Source organism: Ziziphus jujuba, chromosome 1, assembly GCF_031755915.1.
Source record: "Ziziphus jujuba cultivar Dongzao chromosome 1, ASM3175591v1".
NCBI lineage: Eukaryota > Viridiplantae > Streptophyta > Magnoliopsida > Rosales > Rhamnaceae > Ziziphus > Ziziphus jujuba.
Window position 1 is genome coordinate 41,199,228 of NC_083379.1, and position 21,941 is coordinate 41,221,168.

At 40.6% G+C, this 21,941-nt stretch overlaps 1 protein-coding gene across 1 annotated transcript in view; it reads left to right on the forward strand.

Moving 5' to 3' along the window:
- The first annotated feature begins 739 nt into the window (after nt 1-739).
- Nucleotides 740-21,941, forward strand: part of LOC132800507 (GDSL esterase/lipase 4-like) — a 69,424-nt gene continuing 48,222 nt past the window's right edge. Inside the window, exons 1-3 of the mRNA XM_060814364.1 lie at nt 740-788; nt 1,149-1,273; nt 1,401-1,631. Coding sequence (XP_060670347.1) covers nt 740-788; nt 1,149-1,273; nt 1,401-1,631 — 405 coding nt within the window. The remainder of the gene's footprint in view (nt 789-1,148; nt 1,274-1,400; nt 1,632-21,941) is intronic.

Below are 21,941 nucleotides of genomic sequence, written 5' to 3' on the forward strand. Positions count from 1 at the left end.
TCCCACAAAAAATGTAACAACCCAGTCCACCCGCATGCGATATTGTCCGCTTTAGGCCCAGCCCGCACATTTTTGTCAAAACGCGTCGCAAGGGAAATGTATCCACACCCTCTTTTAAGGCATGCTTCGTTCTCCTTTCCAACCGATGTGGGATCTCACAATTCTCCCCCCTTGGGGCCCAGCATCCTCGCTGGCACACCGATCCGGATACTGGCTTTGATACCACCTGTAACAGTCCAGTCCTTCCGCATGCGATATTGTCCGTTTTGGGCCCAGCCCGCATGGTTTTGTCAAAATGCATCACAAGGGAAAGGTATCTACACCCTCTTTTAAGGCATGCTTCGTTTTCCTTTCCAACTGATATGGAATCTCACAAAAAAACTTAGGCAGTGTATTCTAAAAAATCATTTGACTAATTGAAAATAAAAATAAAAAAGCTTTCTTGACTATGAGAAATTAAGAAAACCTCTGGAAATTTTCACATTAGATGGTTCCCCATTAAGAAGTTAATCTGGGATAATTTCATGACAAAAGCAACTAATAAAAATTTTATAAACAACTTCATCAAAAAGCATTGTGGTGAACCTATACACAAAATTATGTATATCTTTAGAAAACTAATATACTCACATATTTATGTACACACACTCAGTTTGAGGATTAGCCAGTGAGAGGATATATCAATTAGTTTGATTTGCCAATTAACAATAAGAACGTATACAAGTTATTTTGGCATAACATGCCGACTAGTCTCTATAGTCAATACTCGGACCAAAATTCATTTGAAAGTAAGTGCTTGGATACACGGCAACTGCAGATCATCAATTTTGAAAGGTCTAAATGAGAGAGATAAAAACAAATTACTTTCTTTATAAATTATCAAAGAAACATGACTAAGATGATGATGTGCATTTATTATTAGAAATTGATAGAGAGTTTGTCGCTCATGGCAAAGTTAAGCTTCCACAATATTTGTCTCCTAATTGTTTTCTTTACAAGTTTTCTCATCAGAGACACTTGCTCTGGCCTATTGAAGAACCATGTGGCTTTGTTCATCTTTGGAGATTCACTATTTGATGCTGATGTAGTTATTATTTCCAGCATCAAAATTATCAGAGAAATTGACAATTTGATCTTTTGATATACAGCTAAGCGTGCGAAGTTGCCACTAATTCCACCATATCTACAGCCTGGAATCGATCATCAATTGACATATGGGGTGAACTTCGCATCAGCAGGAGCTGGTGCTCTGCTTGAAACTCGCCAAGGATTGGTATAGGCTTTATATATTGGTTTTTGGGCTTCTTCTTTTTTTATTTCCTTATTGTCCATATATGTATATATATATATATATATATGTGATGGATAACATTAATATTATGAACCATTTTAATTTCCAGGTGATAGACCTTCAAACTCAACTTGGTTATTTCAAAAATGTTAGCAGGCAATTGAGGAAGCAGCTTGGGGATGCAGGGGCTGAATCCTTGCTATCCAGAGCTATTTACTTGTTTAGTGTTGGAGACAATGACTACACACTCCCTTTTGAGATCAACTCCACCGTTCCTCATTCCTACTCGCCAAAACAGTTTGTGGGGTTGGTGATAGGCAACATAACCACAGTAGTCAAAGTAGGTACTACTTATAGCCTCTAAATATATATGACCTCTGTACTATATTTGATGCATAATTAAATGGTTTTAATTTAATAATTTGGTTTATTAATTAGGAAATATAATATATATATATGATATATATATATATATATATATATATATCATGCCTTATATTTACTACATTTAATGCATGATTAAATGGTTTTAATTTGATGATCTTGTGTGTTAATTAGGAAATATATGAGAATGGAGGTAGGAAATTCGGGTTTGTAAATATGTTGCCAATAAGCTGTTTTCCATCTGCAAAAGCATTGCTTGGAGGGGGACGATGCTTTGAACAAATTACACCCTATGTGAAGCTTCACAACAAAGAACTTCCCAAGCTTCTTCAAAAGTTAGAAAGCGAGTTAAAGGAATTTGAATATTCACTTTTACCATTTTATTCCTTTTTGGACCAACGGATAAATCACCCTTCTAAATATGGTATTAAACTATCAATTATTAGCCAGTTTTTTAATCCAATATTAATTATTTTGAACACATATTAATTTTAATCTTATATCTTGATGCATAATATTTATGTTTGTTTGCCTAAGGTTTCAATGAAGGAAAAGCAGCATGTTGTGGCAGTGGACCATACAGAGGTATTAGAAGCTGGGGAGGAAAAAGGGGTGTGAAAGAGTACTATCTATGTAAGAATGTAAGTGAATATGCCTTCTTTGACTCTTCTCATCTCACTAAAAGTGCCAACCAGCAATTTTTCAATCAATCATTGTAACACCCCGTCCCAAAGTACAACGAAAAATTTTCAACTTTGACCGAGGTTGACTGTTGACCGTTGACCGAATGGGTCAAAAGTTGACTTTTTGACTCGGATGGAATTCTAGGTTGACTGAGGTACCGTTACAAAGTATGTGTTGGCATGAGTTCGTAAACTAGTAGCACGTTGAAAACGGAGCTACGGTTTGAAAGTTATGAGCAAAACAAGATTGGGGTCCAAACTGTCCAATGGTGTCGGAGTTGACATTTAATTTATGGGGAAATGAGCTTTACCTCATACATGGTTGTAAAGTGCTCGTCGATACAAGTCCACAGACTAGCAGCATGCCTAACTTGGACATCTGGTTAAAAAGTTATGGACCTGCAAAGTTTTATAATACCGTATTATTTTAATATTATTTTTTTTAAACGTGTAACAATGTGCCACGTGTGACTTACTAAATGTGACCATGTGTTACCATGATGAGATGCCATATGTCAACCATGCTTAATACCATATTATTTTATTATTGTTATTTTATATAATAATATTATTTTTAATATTATTTAATTATTTTATTTTATTTTCTTTTTATTTTCTTTTTCTTTCTTTTTCTTTTCTTTTTTCTTTTTTTGCTCCTTTCCCCCACTTGGTTAAAAAGGGCACGAGCCCCTTCTTCTTTCTTCTTCTTCTTCCTCCTTCTTTTTCCTTTCCTTTCCTTTCTCCCTCTTGGATTCTCGCCGTTTTTTTTAATTCCGGCCACCGGACGGTCACACATGCCGCCCAAGGAAGAAGCCCGTTCGCCGCCGACACCGACCTCCAAATTTCCCGGCCAGACGCCACCGGACGCGCCCAGATCGGGCCGGCGACGGGTTATGTTTTTCCGGCGATTCTCGCCGTTTTCGACCAACCCAGTCCGGTCTTCCACCCTTTTCCCCCTATTTTGGGTCCTCTGAGTTCAAATATGGCCTCCAATTTTTTAAATTCGAAGTGGTTCGAGAGTTATGAGGAGATGAAATTTGGGCCGGTACTTCCCGGGTAAATTCCGGCCACCACCGGCGAAATTGGGGTCAATGGAGATCGGTAATGCGATCCTTGTTCCATAAACTTCGTTTCGGTATATTACTCGTCAATTTTGGTTAATGTTTGTGTTTAATCCCCCCGGGTACCAGATATTATTTATCCGAATAAAATATTATTTTATTTGACTGTGTGTAAATTGTTGTTCTAGGAGCACGTGTGCATTGTGGAATCAATCATATGGTGGATCGTGGTTTAATTGGGTGCTCCAGGTGAGTGACCCACCTTCAAAACTATTTTGGGGTGATTAATTATATTAATTTTGTGTTAATTTGATATCTAGAATTATGCTCATGTGGTGGAATTTAAATATAATTATGGAAAAAATATTATTTGATATATATATATATACCCATTGATGCTAAATGAAGGTTTGGGTTATAAAGAAATTCTCAATTATTATCATTGTGATTTAATTATATTTATTACGCATGAGCAATGTGTTTTCATTAATTAATTATATTTGGATTTTAAATATTATTTTTGGGCATGATTTGATTTTTTTAATATTTCAACAAAAATATTTGTTTAAGTTGTGGTTTCAAATTTTATAATTATGCCCATGGCACAATATGTGATTTAATTTATTATATTCAAAAATATTTATGCCATTGGAAACTTTGAATATTTAAATTGGTGGAATTGAGAGATGGTGGATTTGAAAATTATGGTATTTGCAGCAGCGCGGTAGGACGCCACACGACCGTATGCTGGTTTCTCTCTATAACCTCTTGTCTGGCGGTACCTCGGTACTGTTGGCGCCACTGGTATATAATGGGTGCATCAAGTGATTTTCAGAACTTGGATTTCAAAATAAATATTTTGAAATTGCGTTTAAATTAAGAATATATTTAATGCTGTTTTTATTATTTATTTAAATGGGGATTTTAATTTGATTTAATTTTTTCTTTACTTAATTCTTCAATAAATTGATTCATTTTAATTAAACAATTATTTCATGGATTGTTTCAATGTGAGTTTTATTAATATTTCGGTATTAATTATTATGACATGGATTAATTATCTAGTAACTGTTATAAGTTATTTTATTTCAATTTATTCATTATAAATTTTGGATGCTTGATTTATTATATTTTATTGGATATTTAGTTGACTAATTGATTCCTTGGTTTTCGGGAAATAGAAATAACGGGTTTTGCGAAAATGTTGTCAAAAGGAAACTTTTCCAACCGAGTGAATGGTGAGAGTTTTGAGAGGAAATATTATTTTCAATTAATTATTATTTATTAATTATTTAATCGTTTGGTATTGATTAATTAAGTTTCTTTTATTGTTATATCATTACTATTATATTTGTACAGTAGATAGGGTCACTCATTGAGATGATTAGCATCTCATATTTTTAAATTCTGTTCCCCTAGGTTCAAGGATTGGGAGACGTTGATCGTCCGGGGCGAGCCCGACGTCTCAGTTCATTGCCGAAATTCCAAGAAGCATTTCTTCCCTTTTTCCTCTCCATCTTGTATTGCTTCCTTATCTGACATTGTATTAATTCCACATTTATTTTTATAATGCTCTGTATACTGTATTGGACATTTAGTTGTTATTTATGCACTAATTTACTGTTATTCATTTGGAGTGTTGCAAATTTGTGGAATTATATTGTAGTAACGTGGAAGGAATAAGGAGGTGTATATAGAAGTGTGTTTTCAGTGCAGGAAATTTTTGGTTAGTCCTACCCTTAGGGGAGGTGCTGCCGGATTTTCCGTTGGAAGGTTCGGTGGTATTTCCCTGCGATCAGGGCTTGTCTAGGGTTTCAGGGAGAAATTTTGGACGGGTCCTAACAGTTGGTATCAGAGCTCTAGGTTCTAGAATTCTTAAGGGACTGTGCATTGTTGTGCATCCCATCCGCATCTAATCTCTCGTTTTACCCGTCTTAAAGCATTCTTTCCTTTTATCTCGAAGCAAATTCGTTGCCTAAGTTGAAATAACTCTAATCTTCGAGGGTGTCAATTAGAATCACCTATCCTTACGGGGAATTCCTATGGCCTAAGTCAATGGTCGAGGATTGTCTTTTCTCTATCGAAGCTCAAGTAATGGGGGCAGATCCAATTCTGTGAATCTTTTTGGGATCTGAAGCGACCCTAGATATGGATTGAGTAGTTATGCATCTTATGTTTATGGACCGCTAGCGTAAAGGAGTAAAATTAAAGTGTTTCAGCTTACCTGAAGTGGTGCTTCGTGGAGGAGTTAGGAGACCTTTACCGTGGTTAATTTCTATCCTCGTCTCCAAGGAGCTATCAGAGAATGGTTGTCAAAGGTATTTGACTTATGTGGTTGATGCCTGAGTAGATGGTGAGCGTTGGAACTGCTCATAGTGGGAAGAAATTCGAACGTGTTTTCCCAACAAGTTACTTGGATTACGACCGTAAAAAGGATATCGAATCATTATTGAATTGGCTTTGGACATCGATCTATTTCAATACCGCCATGCCGTGCAACTCCATCAAAGTTAAAGGACTTAAAGGCTTAACTGCAAGATTTGGTGAATCAAGGTTTCACTAGATCAAGCTTATCATCGTGAATGACATCTGTTCCTTTCATGGAAAAGAAGGATGATTGTCTAAAGGTGTGTATCGGCTACCAATGATTTAGCAAGGTCACCACCCATAATCGATACTTGTTGTCGAGTATGGATGTGTGTCGATCAACCTCAAGGTGTCAAGATATTTTTTCCGATCGATTATTAAAAATTAAATACTTTTCAAAGTGATATTTGAATTAAAGCTATTTTATTCAAGTATTTTTTTTGTTTATGTTCGTACATGTATTTGTATGTTATATTGTTTGATATTATATTGCATATGCCGCACCATACGGAGGCGACGAACCAATGTGGTCCATGTAAAGCTAGCCCCATAATCATATTGCCTACGAGTCCAAGAGATCGGACGGACAATATAGGCAACCACCCTGGTTTGTATTGGTAGCAGAGTGCCGGCGATAGCTGGAATCATGGATCACATAACATGTTAGAAAGTATTGTACGTACCTCCATTACAAGCATGCATATTTCATTTTATGCTATGGATTTTAAGATATGATATTATTGTTCAAATGTGGAGTTTTAACAATTGCCTATGCAAGTTAAGATATTTTAAACTAATTAAAATAATTTTCTTATTATTTATTATTTCATTGATTTAATTAGTAAATTTCATAAATTATATTTTGGTTTTTGAAGGAGTTTGGAAATTTAATTTGGGTTGATAAATTTTGTATATTTTATGTTGGTGGTATATTTGAAAAATAGATTTTATTATTTGTTTTATGTTATGGTTTTTCCAAGAGTGATTTAAGGGTTAAGTATCGCCAATTGAGAGTCCAAAGTAGGATATCCTTGAGTTCAAAAAGGAGATCCTAAAGAGAGCACGTGATTCGATGTATGTGATACACCTCAAAGGTATGAAGATATATCAAATGCTCACTAAGTATTATTGGTGGATGGGCACGATAAAGGAAGTCGCCGAATTAGAATCTAGGTACGTAAGCTGCCGACAAGTGGAAGCGGGAGGTAGAAATGTTAGCGCACTTTTTACTGGTACGAGAGTGGTTCTCACTGAGACAAGTCGGCCAAGCTGTTCGTAAAGCGTATCATGAGACTACACAGAGTATCAATCACCATCACGACTATTTGAGATTCGAGCTTTACTTCAAGACTATGATGAAGGTTAACAAATACACTTGGAACGAAACTTAACTACTGCATCGCCTTCCACCACAAGTCATTGGACAAGCGAAGTGCAGAATTTATACTTCGGAAGTTATGCTGAGACCGTGCATGATGTAATATCGAATGAAGTGGGAAGAAGCAATTTCCGTTGATAAATTCCATTGTAATATTAGCTACCAAGCGAGCATCGAGGTGTCTTCGTGTGAGATTCGATGTAACACCCCGTCCCAAACGACATCGAAATTCGTGCACATTGATCGGGTTGACCGTTGACCAAGTGGGTGAAAAGTTGACTTTTTTTCCAGTTGAAATTTATAGTTGACCATGGTACCGTGGCGAAGTGCATGATGCCCCGAGTTCGTAGACTAGTAGCACGTCGAAAACGGAGCTACGGTTTGAAAGTTATAGGCAAAACAAGTCGAGGTGCAAATTGTCCAAAAGGTGCCGGAAGTTGACTTTTTATCGCTGTATAATTTTGTTTTGACTTTTGTATGGTTATAAAGTACTCGTCGATACGAGTTCATAGACTAGCGGCATGCTTAAATTGGACATCTGGTTAAAAAGTTATGGACGTGTGAAGTTTGCCGGATACCGTAATATTTTATTATATCTAGCTTAAGTGCACAGTAACGCTATGTGTCGTCACCTGATTGGTCCACGTGGGTGAACAGTGTCACCCACGGTGGCTTTTATTTGGCAAAAATGATGGGGAGGAGAGAGAAAGAGAGAGAGGAGAGAGAGAAACGACCAGACGTCGGAGTTGTCAAATTTTCCGGCCGATTCTTGCTACACGCCCCGGCCAGAAGGGAGCGCCTCTCCATTCCCGGCGGACCCTCAAAATTTCACGGCCAACCGACCGGCGACACGCCCGGATCGAAGCGTTTTTCAGCGACGGCGATTTTTCCCCTCCACCACCGGCCACCGCCGTTTGACCCATTTCCAGCCATTTTCAGGCCACACGGGCCTGTCAACCTTCACCACCTCCTCATTTCCGGCCAGTCCACCAAATTTCACGGCCACCGGATGTCAGGACCCGTCCAGAATTCCTTCCCCGGAACCCTAGACAGCCCTGATCCCAGGGAAACCCTATCGAACCCTCCAACGGAAAATCCGGCAGAGCCTCCCCTAAGGGATTTATTTACCACAAATTACCTGCACTGAAAACACACTTCTAAAAACATTCCCTTATTCCTCCCACAAACTACAAATTGATTCCACAAATTTCAGCACTTCAGAATAAAACAACAGCAGCAACCCAGTGCATTAAAAACAACTACACGTCCAATACAGTATACAGAGCATTATACGACAAATGTGGAATTTATAAAATGATAGATAAAGAAACAATACAAGACAGAGAGGAAAAAGGGAAGAAAAACTTCTTGAACCTTCGGCAACGAACTGAGACGTTGGGCTCGCCCCGGACAATCAACGTCTCCAACCTGAACCTAGGGGAACGGAATTTAAGAGTGTGAGATGCCTACTCATCTCAGTGAGTGACCCTATCTACTATACAATATAATACCACAGTAATACAGTAGATAGATAATAATTAATTGGAAAATAATAACTTCTCTCAAAACCCTTACAATTCTCTCAGTTGGAAAAGTTCCCCTTTTAAAACATTTTCACAAAACCCTTGTACGTACTTCCCAAAAACCAAGGAACCAAATAAATTAATAAACAACAAATAAACAAATAAATACCCCAAATATAAATAAACTGCAATAAATTATAATAAATAATTTTAGAACACCTTTGGGGTTTAAAACATTATTTGCAATTTACACCGACGCACCACACCATATACGGGTGATGCCCTCCAATACCCAGCGTCCTGAGCACCGACTGGCGGGGGGGGGGGGGGTTAAAGAGAGAAACCTGCAACGGTCACTTCGGCGTCCCGACAGTACCGCTACTAAAACCATCAACCCGACCAAGGAGGGGGGCGGCTATGCACAACAATAACCTTGCCTGCCCACGGTCCAATGGCAACTCACAGGTGAAGTAATAACCGTGCGCTAAACCACATAATAACCGCGCACTACCACGTGTCCATACACCATACACCAGAACACCAATACTGTATGAGTGCATCTAAAAATAAACATTAATAACCAACCGTACCGTTTTCCAAAATTACCGTGGGAAGTATACCAAATTTTCACAAAACACCATCCCACATATTTTATTTAATAACCCGGTACGAAACAGCGATAACAACAAACCACAATTTTCTCGAAGTACGAGATGCATCCATAAAAATACCGCGGGCATAATTTATAAAATTTAAACAAATATTTTCGTAAAATATTTAACCCAATTATGCCCGAAAAATATTACTTAAAACCACATACAAATATTACCAAAATACACTTTGCTCATGCATAATAAATTAAACCACAATATAATTCATAAATAAATCACACCACATGAGCATAAATTTAAATACCAATTTAAATACCAATTAAATATAATTAATTGCCCAAAATAATTTTTGAAGGTGGGTCACTCACCTGGAGCACGCAATTAACCCATGATCCACCACGGAATCAATTCTACGACTCACCGGTGCTCCTAGAACAAAATTCATAGACAGTCAAATAAATTAATATTTTATTCGGGTAAATAATATCCGGTACCCGGGGGGTCAAACACAAATGTTAACCAAAATAGGTGAATGATATACCGAATCGAAGCTCGTGGGACGAGGATCATAAATCCGGTCTCCATCGACCCCAATTCCGCCGGAGGTGGCCGGAATTTGGTCGAGAAGCTTCGGCCGGTTTTGATCTTGAGGGATCTTTCAAACGGTGGGGATTTTGGGCAATCTAACCCCGGAAATGGACTTAGAGGGGTCGAAAATAGTGGGATAGAGGTATGGGACGGGCTGGGTTGGTCGGAAACGGCGAGAATCGCCGGAAAAATTTCACCTCGCTGCCGCGACTTCGCCGGCCCGATCTGGGCGCGTCCGGCGGCGGCTGGCCAGGAAATTTGGTGGCCGAGGTCGCGAGGTGGCGGGCTACACAGGTGGCCGGCGCGTGTAGCATTCTGGGGATTGAAATCCGGAGAAACGCTGGTCAAACAAGGAGAGGGAGAGAGTCAAAGGAGAGAGAAAGGGAGAAAAAAAATTTCTGCATTTTGTTTTGACGGGCTCGGGGAAGAAGAAGAGAAAAAAGAAAAGAAAAAAAAAACAGGTGTTTTCCCACGTGGGGAAAAGAAAAGAAAAAGAAAAAGAAAAAGAAAAGGAAAAAGAAATAAAATAAAAATGATTAAATAATATTAATAATAATATTATTAAATAATAATAAAACAATTTGATTTTTACACATGGTTGACATGTGGCATTTCACCATGGTGACACATGGTCACCTTCATTAAGTCACACGTGGCACATCGTTATGCGTGTAAAAATAATATTAAAATAATACGGTATTTGAAAAACTTTACAGGTCCATAACTTTCAAACCACATGTCCAAATCGGACTTGCCGCTAGTCTACGGACTCGTATCGATGAGCACTTCACAACCATGCATCAGTCAAAGCTCAACCTTGCATGAATAAAAAGTCAACTCCGGCACCCCTTGGACAGTTTGGACCTCAACTTGTTTTGCTCAAAACTTTCAAACCGTAGCCCCGTTTTCAACGTGCTACCAGTCTACGAACTCGTGCCAACGTGTACTCCGTAACGGTACCTCAGTCAACCTAGAATTCCAACCGGGTCAAAAAGTCAACTTTTAACCCCTTGGGTCAACGGTCAACGGTCAACCTCAGTCAACGTGCAAAAATTCCGACATGGATCGGGACGGGGTGTTACAACCTTCCCCCCTTACAAAAATTTCGTCCTCGAAATTTCTTACGTCGCTGAAGTCGGGCTTGGAAAAAACCATAACATAAAACAAATATGCACGCTTGTAATGGAGGTACGTACGATACCTTCTACATGCTACGTGATCCATGTTTCCAACTGTCGCCGACACTCTGCTACCAATACAAACCAGGGTGGTTGCCTATATTGGCCGTCCGATCCCTTGGACTCGTAGGCAACATGATTATGGGCTAGCTCTACATGGACCACATTGGTTCGCCGCCTCCATATGGTGCAGTATAATATCAAACAATATAACATACAAATACATGTACGAACATAAACAAAAATACTTGAATAAAACACCTTTAATTTCAAATACCACTTTGAAAAGTATTTAATTTTGATAATCGATCGGAAAAATATTTTGACACCCTCGAAGATTAGAGTTATTCAAACTTGGGCAACGAATTTACATCGAGACAAACGGAAAGAACGCTTTAAGACAGGAAAACGAGAGATCAGACACGGATGGGATGCACAACAACGCACAGTCCCTTAGGAATACTAGAACCTAGAGCTCTGATACCAACTGTCAGGACCCGTCTAGAATTCCTCCTCCGGAACCCTAGACAAGCCCTGATCCCAGGGAAATACCACCGAACCTTCCAACTGAGAGAATTGTAAGGGTTTTGAGAGAAATTATTATTTTCCAATTAATTATTATCTATCTACTGTATTACCGTGGTATTATATTGTATAGTAGATAGGGTCACTCACTGAGATGATTAGCATCTCACACTCTTAAATTCCGTTCCCCTAGGTCCAGGTTGGAGACGTTGATTGTCTAGGCCGAGCCCAACGTCTCAGTTCGTTGCCGAAGGTTCAAGAAGTTTTTCTTCCCTTTTTCCTCTCTGCCTTGTATTGCTTTTTATCTGTCATTTTATAAATTCCACAGTTAATTGTATAATGCTCTGTACACTGTATTGGACGTGTGGTTGTTATTTATGCACTGGGTTGCTGCCGTTGTTTTCTTTTGAAGTGCTGAAATTTGTGGAACCATTTGTAGTTTGCGGGAGGAATAAGGGGATGAGTATAGAAGTGTGTTTTCAGTGCAGGTAAATTTGTGGTAAGTAAATCCCTTAGGGGAGGTGCTGCCGGATTTTCCGTTGGAAGGTTCGGTGGTATTTCCCTGGGATCAGGGCTTGTCTAGGGTTCCGGAGGAGGAATTCTGGACGGGTACTGACACCGGACCTCCGACGCGCCGGGATCGAAGTATTTTCCAGCGAGGCACCGAAAACCTTCAAACCCCGATTTCTTCACCGTCCGGCCTCCGTTTGCCTCACCTCCGGTCCCGTTGGAACCCTCTCTTCTCGATCTACAAAACCCCCAAAAATCTCAGCCATCGGCCATCGGACGCGCCCCCGCCGGCGACGGTTACCGGTGACCGCGACGGCTCGCCGGAAATCACTATTCCAGCAAGTACCCAGTTGCACCGCCGGTCCCTCTCCACTAATTCCGACCTCCTGAATCCAAATCCGATGTCCTTTTCCTCAATTTCGCGATGGTTTGGGAGGATCGAGGAGTTGAATCCCGAAAGCTTTCCGGCGAGATTCCGGCCACCTCGGGTCCGATCTCCGGGAAATAAGACCGGATCCGTGATTCTCGTCACTCAAGCTTGGATTCGGTATATTACTCGTCAATTTTGGTTGTCGTAAGTGTTTGCTCCCTGGGTACCCATTTGGGAGTTACCCGATTAAAATATTAATATATTTGGTTGGTGCACTGTGGATGTTTTAGGTGCACGTATGGGTAGTGGAGTTGATCCTGCGGAGGATCTTAGCTGATATACGTGCCCAAGGTTAGTGACCCACCTTTAAAAATATTTTGGGCAATTAATTATATATAATTGGTGTTTAATTGATATTTGAAATTATGTTCATGTGGTGTAATTTAATTATAATTGTGGAAAATTATTATTTATTGTGATTTAATTTTATTTATTACGCATTAGCAAGGTATTTTCAGTAATAAATCGTATGTGGATTTAATATTGTTTTTGGGCATAATTGGTTTAAATATTTTAAGGAAATTATTTGTTTAAATTGGTGGTTTAAATTTTATAATTATGCCCATGGAATATTATTTGTTGGACCTCGTGTTACGAAAAAAATTATTTTTATATTGTTATCGATGGTTTCATACCAGGTATGTTAAAGGAAAATATGTGGGATGGTAAATTTGAAAACTGGTATATTTCCCGCTGTGATTTTGGAAATCGGTACGGTAATAATTAATTTAATAATTATTTTAGATGCACTCATACAATATTGGTGTTCCGGTGTATATGTGGTTAGCGTGCAAGTTATTATGTCTCCTATGAGTTGCCATTGGACCGAGGGCAGGCAAGTTTGATATTGGCCACAGCCGCCCCCCTCCTTGGCCGGGATGACGGTTTCAGCAGCGGTACTGTCCGGACGCCGAAGTGCCGTTTGCAAGTTTCTGTCTTTAACCCCCCGCAAGTCGGTGCTCGGGACGCTGGGTATCGGAGGGCATCACTGGTAGATGGTGTGGTGCGTCAAGTATAAATTTTCAGATAGAAATTTCGAACCCCAAAGTGTTCAAAATTATTTATTATATTTTATTACATTTTATTTATATTTGGGGTATTTATTTATTGTTTATTAAATTGTTGATCCCTTGGTTTTCGGGAAATACAAATAACAGGTTTTGTGAAAATGTTTTAAAAAGGGAACATTTCCAACGGAGTGAATAGTGAGGGTTTTGAGAGAAATTATTACTTTCAATTGTTTATTATTTATTTATCTATTTAATTGTCGGTATTAAATTAAATTCCCTTATTTGTTATATTATTAATATTAAAAGTGTTCAGTAGATAGGGTCACTCACTGAGATGATTAGCATCTCACGTTTTTAAATTCCGTTCCCTTAGGTGCAAGGGGTGGTAGACGTTCTTCCGGAGCGAACCAAATCTCCACCGCTATCGTAGTTCGAGAAGTACCTTTGTATTTGTTTATTTCAATTGTAATATTTATTTCATCCTTGTTGTATTCTCTGTTTAATAGTACTTCATGAAGCTCTGTATACTGTTCTGGACACTTATGTATTATTTATGCACTGGATTACTGTTATTCCTGTGAAGTGCTGTAAAATTGTGGAATCAATTTGTAGTATTATGGGAGGAATAAGAGGATGAATATAGAAGTGTGTTTTCAGTGCAGGAAATTGTGGTAAGTCCAACTCTTTGGGGAGGTTCTGCCGGATTTTCCTTTGGAGGGTCCGGTAGGGTTTCCTTGGGATCAGGACTTGTCTAGAGTTCCGGTGAAGAATTTTGGAAAGGTCCTAACAGTTGGTATCAGAGCATAGGTTCTTATAATCCTAAGGGACTATGCATTGCTGTACAGCCCATCCGTAAATTTCTCCCTTTTTGTAATCGTGCTTAAGTGTCTTTGTTTCTAAACTCTTGTTTGTTTCCTCAGAATCTGCTACGATGCGTAGGCGGGATGCACGTAGTACTCGGAAACACTCGGCCGAGAGTTCCGGGAGTCGATCGAGCCTTAGGCAACTTGTCTCTCAATTAACTCGAGCCTTAGGAGGATCAAGCTCTAGTAATCAATCCGTGGATCAGGCTCGAAAGAAAACATAGCCCTCACCCTTGCTGGATCAGTACATCCCACCTATCAGTCCGCCAGGGATGCAGCGCTGGAGCTAGAGAGACAGGTGGAGATGCATAAACCCTCGAGGCGCAGATCATTCAAAGGTTCATATAGTGGAGCACCTAGCCAGGGAGCGTCCAAGAAGAGCCGTAGTTCAGGCTCATCGGGTAGTGGTGGACCGAGCCCACAAGGCAGATTTCAGCAGAGAGGCAGTTATCGTATGCCCCAGACAGCTCGCCATTCGATCAGTGGGGATACAAGCTCGTATCAACAGTCACACTTTGGTTCTACACGGATTTGTCCAATTTGTAAGAGGAAGCATTCCGGGCAGTGTCAGATGGATGGTTATGTTTTCCGTGTGGGCAGCCAGGCCACATAAGGAGGGAGTGCCCTTATAGTAGTGGCAGCATGCCAGGGGCAGGTCGGCGAGCACAGCATACTGATGTATTTCAGGGTCAAAGTTCCCAGGGGAGTCAAGCAATAGGAGGTTCTTCGGGATCAACTCAACCGTCTGCAAGATCGAGTCGAGGTAGAGGAAGGAAGCCCCAGCAGACAGGTCAAGGTCGAGTGTTTGCTATGATGCAGCAGGAAGCCCGGACCACACCTGACGTTGTTATAGGTACTTTGAATATTTTTGGTAATGACGCACGTATGCTTATAGACTCGGGTCGGTATGACCCCTACTCCTTTAGAATCTCTATTAGAAATAGCCACTCCTGCAGGAGAATCCTTGTGGCCCAGCCAGTTGATCAAGGAGTGTTTCTTCTGCATCAAAGATCAAGTGATGGAAGTGGACTTGATCCTGTTGGATCTATCCGGACTTGATGTAATCTTGGACATGGATTGGTTGGCAAGGAACCATGCATCCGTAGATTGTTTTAACAAAGAAGTTACATTCAAGAGGCCAGGTTTGCCTGAAGTGGTATTCCGTGGGGAAGTTGAGAGGCCTTTGCCGAGATTGATATCTAACCTCACCGCCAAGAAGCTACTGAATAAGGGTTGCCAAGGGTATTTAGCTCATGTGATAGATACCCGAGTAAGTGGGGTCAGGTTGGAAGACATGCCCGTTGTGCGGGATTTTCCGGATGTGTTTCCTGAGGAGTTACCAGGATTGCCTCCGGAAAGTGAAGTTGACTTTCCCATTGAATTAATTCCGGGCACCGTGCCTATTTCTCTACCACCGTATAGGATGGCTCCAGCGGAATTAAGGGAGCTAAAGGTCTAATTGCAAGATTTGGTAGATAAGGGGTTTATTAGACCAAGCATATCGCCATGGGGAGCTCCAGTTTTGTTTGTGAAGAAGAAAGATGGTAGTCTAAGACTGTGCATCGACTACCGACAACTTAATAAGGTAACCATCCCTAATCGCTATCCGTTTCCAAGGATAGATGATCTATTTGACCAACTCCAAGGTGTTTTCCAAGATCGACTTGAGATCTGGATACCATCAGTTAAGGATCCGAGAGTCAGACATTCCTAAGAATGCCTTTAGGACGAGGTACGGACATTATGAATTCCTAGTGATTTCGTTCGGACTCACCAATGCCCCAGCAGCTTTTATGGATTTGATGAACCGGTTGTTTCGTCCGTACTTGGATCGTTTTGTCATTGTATTTATAGATGACATCCTGATCTATTCTAGGAGCCAAGGAGAACACGTGAGGCATTTGAAGAGAGTGCTCCAAACTCTAAGGCAGCATCAGCTATATGCTAAATTCGATAAGTGTGAGTTCTGGTTAAATCAAGTGGGTTTTCTCGGACATATCGTGTCAGCCGACGGCATCTATGTGGACCCTGATAAGGTGAAGGCAGTGTTGAATTGGGATCGCCCTACCATTGTGAAGGAAGTACGAAGTTTTCTTGGATTAGCGGGATATTATCGTCGTTTTATAGAAGGATTTTCGAGAATTGTTGGACCGCTTCATAATTTAACCCGAAAGAAGGTTGAATTTAGCTGGACGGACAGGTGTGAGCAGAGTTTTCAGGAATTGAAGCAAAGGTTAACATTCGCACTTGTCTTAACTTTACCTAATGGGAATTAAGGTTTTGAAATCTATTGTGATGCATCCCATCAAGGGTTGGGTTGCGTGCTAATGCAGAATCAAAGGGTGGTAGTGTACGCATCACGGCAATTGAAGTAACACAAACAAAATTACCCTACGCATGACTTAGAATTGGCAGTGGTAGTCTTTGCTCTAAAGAAGTGGAGACACTACTTGTATGGGGCCACATGCCAAATTTATACCGACCACAAAAGCCTCAAATACATTTTCATTCAAAAGGAATTAAATATGAGGCAAAGGAGATGGATGGAGTTATTGAAGGATTATGACTGTGTGATTGATTATCACCTAGGCAAGGCGAATGTAGTGGCAGATGCTTTGAGTAGGAAGGCTATCGGATCTCTCACTCACATCCAAGCCATCCAACTACCTCTCATGGTGGAGTTGAAAAAGATGGGGGTGTTAATGCATATGCATCCTTTGGGAGTTCTTATGGCTAGTTTTCAGGTGCGACCGGTGTTGGTGGATAGTATATTGGAGACCCAAATGGAAGATCCTAAATTAAGAACAATTAAGAGCAAGGTATAAGAAGGTCTTGATCCGGAGTTTTCCATAAGGAGGGATGGAGCCCTCGTGTATAAAAGATGACTTTGCGTTCCTGATAACCCAGAACTTAAAAAGGAGATTTTAGAAGAGGCGCATAGATCAATGTATACAATGCATCCTAGAAGTACCAAAATGTACCAAATGCTTGTTAAGTATTATTGATGGATTGGCATGAAGAGATAAGTCGCAGATTTTGTATCAAAATGCTTAATTTGTCAACAAGTAAAGGCAGAAAGACAGAAGCCTTCAGGACTACTCCAATCCTTACCTATTCCCGTGTAGAAGTGGGAGGAACTCAATATGGATTTTGTGTTCAAGCTTTCCTCTACGCCCAGGAGATATGATGGTGTTTGGGTGATCATTGATCGTTTTACTAAGTCGGCACACTTCTTACCGGTACGAGAACGTTTTTCACCCGAGAAGTTAACCCAGTTGTTCGTGCAACGTATTGTGAGTCTTCATGGAGTACCGCTAGCCATCGTATCCGATCGAAATCCACATTTTACTTCACGACTATGGCGGAAGTTGGCTGATGCACTAGGAGCAAGACTTAACTACAGCACCGCCTCTCACCCGCAATCTGATGGACAAGCTGAGCGCACAATTCAGACATTAGAAGACATGCTAAGGTCTTGTGTTATGTAATTTCACGGTAGCTGGGATGAACAATTGCCATTGATAGAATTTGTCTATAACAACAGTTATCAGGCGAGTATTGGGATGTCCCCGTATGAGGCTTTATATGGGAGGCAGTGTCGGACACCTTTGTGCTGGAGTGAGGTAGGAGAAGAGAGACTCCTTGCAACGAATAATGCGGTTGGATCTGAGTATTTACGGATGACCTTGGACAAGGTGAAGATCATTAAAGATCGGTTGAAGATTGCCCAAGATCGACAGAAGAGTTACGCCGATGTGCGTAGGAAGGATTTGGAATTCGAAGTAGGAGATTGGGTATTCCTCAAGTTATCTCCATGGAAAGGAGTAGTACGCTTTGGTCGATGGGGTAAGTTAGGTCCTCGTTATATTGGGCCTTACGAGATTACGGAGAGGATTGGCCCTGTGGCTTATAGATTGGCATTACCGGAAGACCTAGCCTGAGTGCATAACGTGTTTCATGTTTCGATGCTACGGAAATATATTGCAGACCCCTCACACGTACTCGAGACTCCTGACATATAATTAAGGGAAGATCTTTTGTATGTGGAGCAACCAGTGCAGGTTTTGGATCGCAAAGAGCGGGTGCTATGTAACAAGTCTACTCCTTTAGTTAAAGTTTTATGGCGGAACCATTTAATCGAGGAAGCAACGTGGGAGCCCGAAGCGCAGATGCGTGATTAGTATCCTTATCTGTTATAGTGACGTGCGAAATTTCGAGGACAAAATTCTTATAAGGGGGGAACGTTGTAACACCCCGTCCCAAACGACATCGGAATTCATGCACATTGACCGAGGTTGACCGTTGACCGAGTGGGTCAAAAGTTGACTTTTTGTCCCAGTTGAAATTTCTAGTTGACCATGGTACCGTGGCGAAGTGCATGATGCCCCGAGTTCGTAGACTAGTAGCACGTCGAAAACGGAGCTACGGTTTGAAAGTTATGGGCAAAACAAGTCGAGGTGCAAACTGTCCAAAAGGTGCCGGAGTTTACTTTTTACCATTGTATAATTTTGTTTTGACTTTTGTATGGTTGTAAAGTATTCGTCGATACGAGTTCATAGACTAGTGGCATACTTAAATTGGACATCTGGTTAAAAAGTTATGGACGTGTGAAGTTTGCTGGATACCGTAATATTTTATTATATCTAGCTTAAGTACACAGTAACGCCACATGTCGTCACCTAATTGGTCCACGTGGATGAACAGTGTCACCCAAGGTGGCTTTTATTTGGCAAAAAAGATGGGGAGGAGAGAGAAAGAGAGAGGAGAGAGAGAGGGAGAGAGAGAGAAACAACCGACCGCCGGAGTTGTCAAATTTTCCAGTCGATTCTTGCTACACGCGCCGGCCAGACGGGAGCGCCTCTCCATTCCCGGCCGAACCTCAAAATTTCACGGCCAACCGACCGACGACGCGCCTGGATCGAAGCGTTTTCTGGCGACGGCGATTTTTCCCTTCCACCACCGGCCACCGCCGTTTGACCCATTTCCGGCCATTTTCAAGCCACACGCGTCAGTCACCCTTCACCACCTCCTCATTTCCGGCCAGCCCACCAAATTTCACGGCCACCGGACAGCCGACGCGCCGGGATCGGAGTATTTTCCAGCGAGGCACCGAAAACCTTCAAACCCCGATCTCTTCGCCGTCCGGCCTCTGTTTGCCTCACCGCCGGTCCCGTTGGAACCCTCTCCCCTCGATCTACAAAATCCCCAAAAATCTCAGCCATCGGCCACCGGATACGCCGCCACCGGCGATGGTTGCCGGTGACCATGACGGCTAGCCAGAAATCACTATTCCGACGAGTACCCAGTTGCACCGCCGGTCCCTCTCCACTAATTCCGACCTCCTAAATCCAAATTCGGCATCCTTTTCCTCCAATTTACGACGGTTTGGAAGGATCGAGGAGTTGAATCCCGATAGCTTTTCGGCGAGATTCCGACCACCTCGGGTCCGATCTCCGGGAAGTAAGACCGGATCCGTGATTCTCGTCACTCAAGCTTCGATTCGGTATATTACTCGTCAATTTTGGTTGTCGTTAGTGTTTGCTCCCCGGGTATCCATCTGGGAGTTACCCGATTAAAATATTAATATATTTGGTTGATGTACTGTGGATGTTTTAGGTGCACATGTGGGTAGTGGAGTTGATCCTGCGGAGGCTCTTAGCTGATATACATGCTCAAGGTGAGTGACCCACCTTTAAAAATATTTTGGGCAATTAATTATATTTAATTGGTGTTTAATTGATATTTGAAATTATGCTCATGTGGTGCAATTTAATTATAATTGTGGAAAGTTATTATTTATTGTGATTTAATTTTATTTATTACGCATGAGCAAGGTATTTTCAGTAATAAATCGTATGTGGTTTTAATATTGTTTTTGGGCATAATTGGTTTAAATATTTTATTTAAATTGGTGGTTTAAATTTTATAATTATGCCCATGGAATATTATTTGTTGGACCTCGTGTTACAAGAAAATTTATTTTTATATTGCTATCGATGGTTTCGTACCGAGTATGTTAAAGGAAAATATGTGGGATAGTAAATTTGTAAACTGGTATATTTCCCACGGTGATTTTGGATAATCGGTATGGTAATAATTAATGTAATAATTATTTTAGACGCACTCATACAGTATTGGTGTTCCGGTGTATAAGTGGTTAGCACGCAAGTTATTATGTCTCCCGTGAGTTGCCATTGGACCGAGGGCAGGCAAGTTTAATATCGGCCACAGCCGCCCCCCTCCTTGGCCGGGATGACGGTTTCAGCAGCGGTGCTCGGGACGCTGGGTATCGGAGGGCATCACTGGTATATGGTGTGGTGCGTCAAGTATAAATTTTCAGATAGAAATTTCAAACCCCAAAGTGTTCAAAATTATTTATTATATTTTATTACATTTTATTTATATTTGGGGTATTTATTTATTGTTTATTAAATTGTTGATCCCTTGGTTTTTGGGAAATACAAATATCGGATTTTGTGAAAATGTTTTAAAAAGGAAACATTTCCAACGGAGTGAATAGTGAGGGTTTTGAGAGAAATTATTACTTTCAATTGTTTATTATTTATTTATCTATTTAATTGTCGGTATTAAATTAAATTCCCTTATTTGTTATATTGTTAATATTAAAAATGATCAGTAGATAGGGTCACCCACTGAGATGGTTAGCATCTCACGTTTTTAAATTCCGTTCCCTTAGGTGCAAGGGGTGGTAGACGTTCTTCCGGAGTGAACCAAATCTCCGCCGCTATCGTAGTTCGAGAAGTACCTTTGTATTCGTTTATTTCAATTGTAATATTTTTTTCATCCTTGTTGTATTCTCTGTTTAATAGTACTTCATGAAGCTCTGTATACTGTTCTGGACACTTATGTATTATTTATGCACTGGATTACTGTTATTCCTGTGAAGTGCTGTAAAATTGTGGAATCAATTTGTAGTATTGTGGGAGGAATAAGGGGATGAATATAGAAGTGTGTTTTCAATGCAGGAAATTGTGGTAAGTCCAACCCTTAGGGGAGGTTCTGCCGGATTTTCCTTTGGAGGGTCCGATAGGGTTTCCCTGGGATCAGGACTTGTCTAGGGTTCCGCTGAGGAATTTTGGACGGGTCCTGACATTCTATATGGAAGGTAGTGTCAAACCTCACTATATTGGAGTGAAGTAGGTGAGGAGAAGCACCATACGACGACCAACGTGAATTGGATGCAAACACCTACGAATGACTATGAATAAGGAAAAGGTCATCCGAGAGAGTTTGAAAGCTGCTCATGATCGACAAATGAGTTAAGCCGACGTGCATGAAAAAGATGTTGAATTCAAAGTCCGAGATTAAGTTTTGAAATTATCTCCGTAGAAGAAAGTTGTATGCTTTGGCTGACAAAGAAAGTTAAGTTCTCATTACCTTAGTTTCTATGAGGTTATTGGAAGAATTGGTTTTGTGGCATGCAAGTTAGTATTTTCGGGAAAGCAGACATGGGTATGCAGCGTAATTCACGTATTGTTGCTATGAGAGGACATCGAAGACCCGTCATGCATGGAGCGA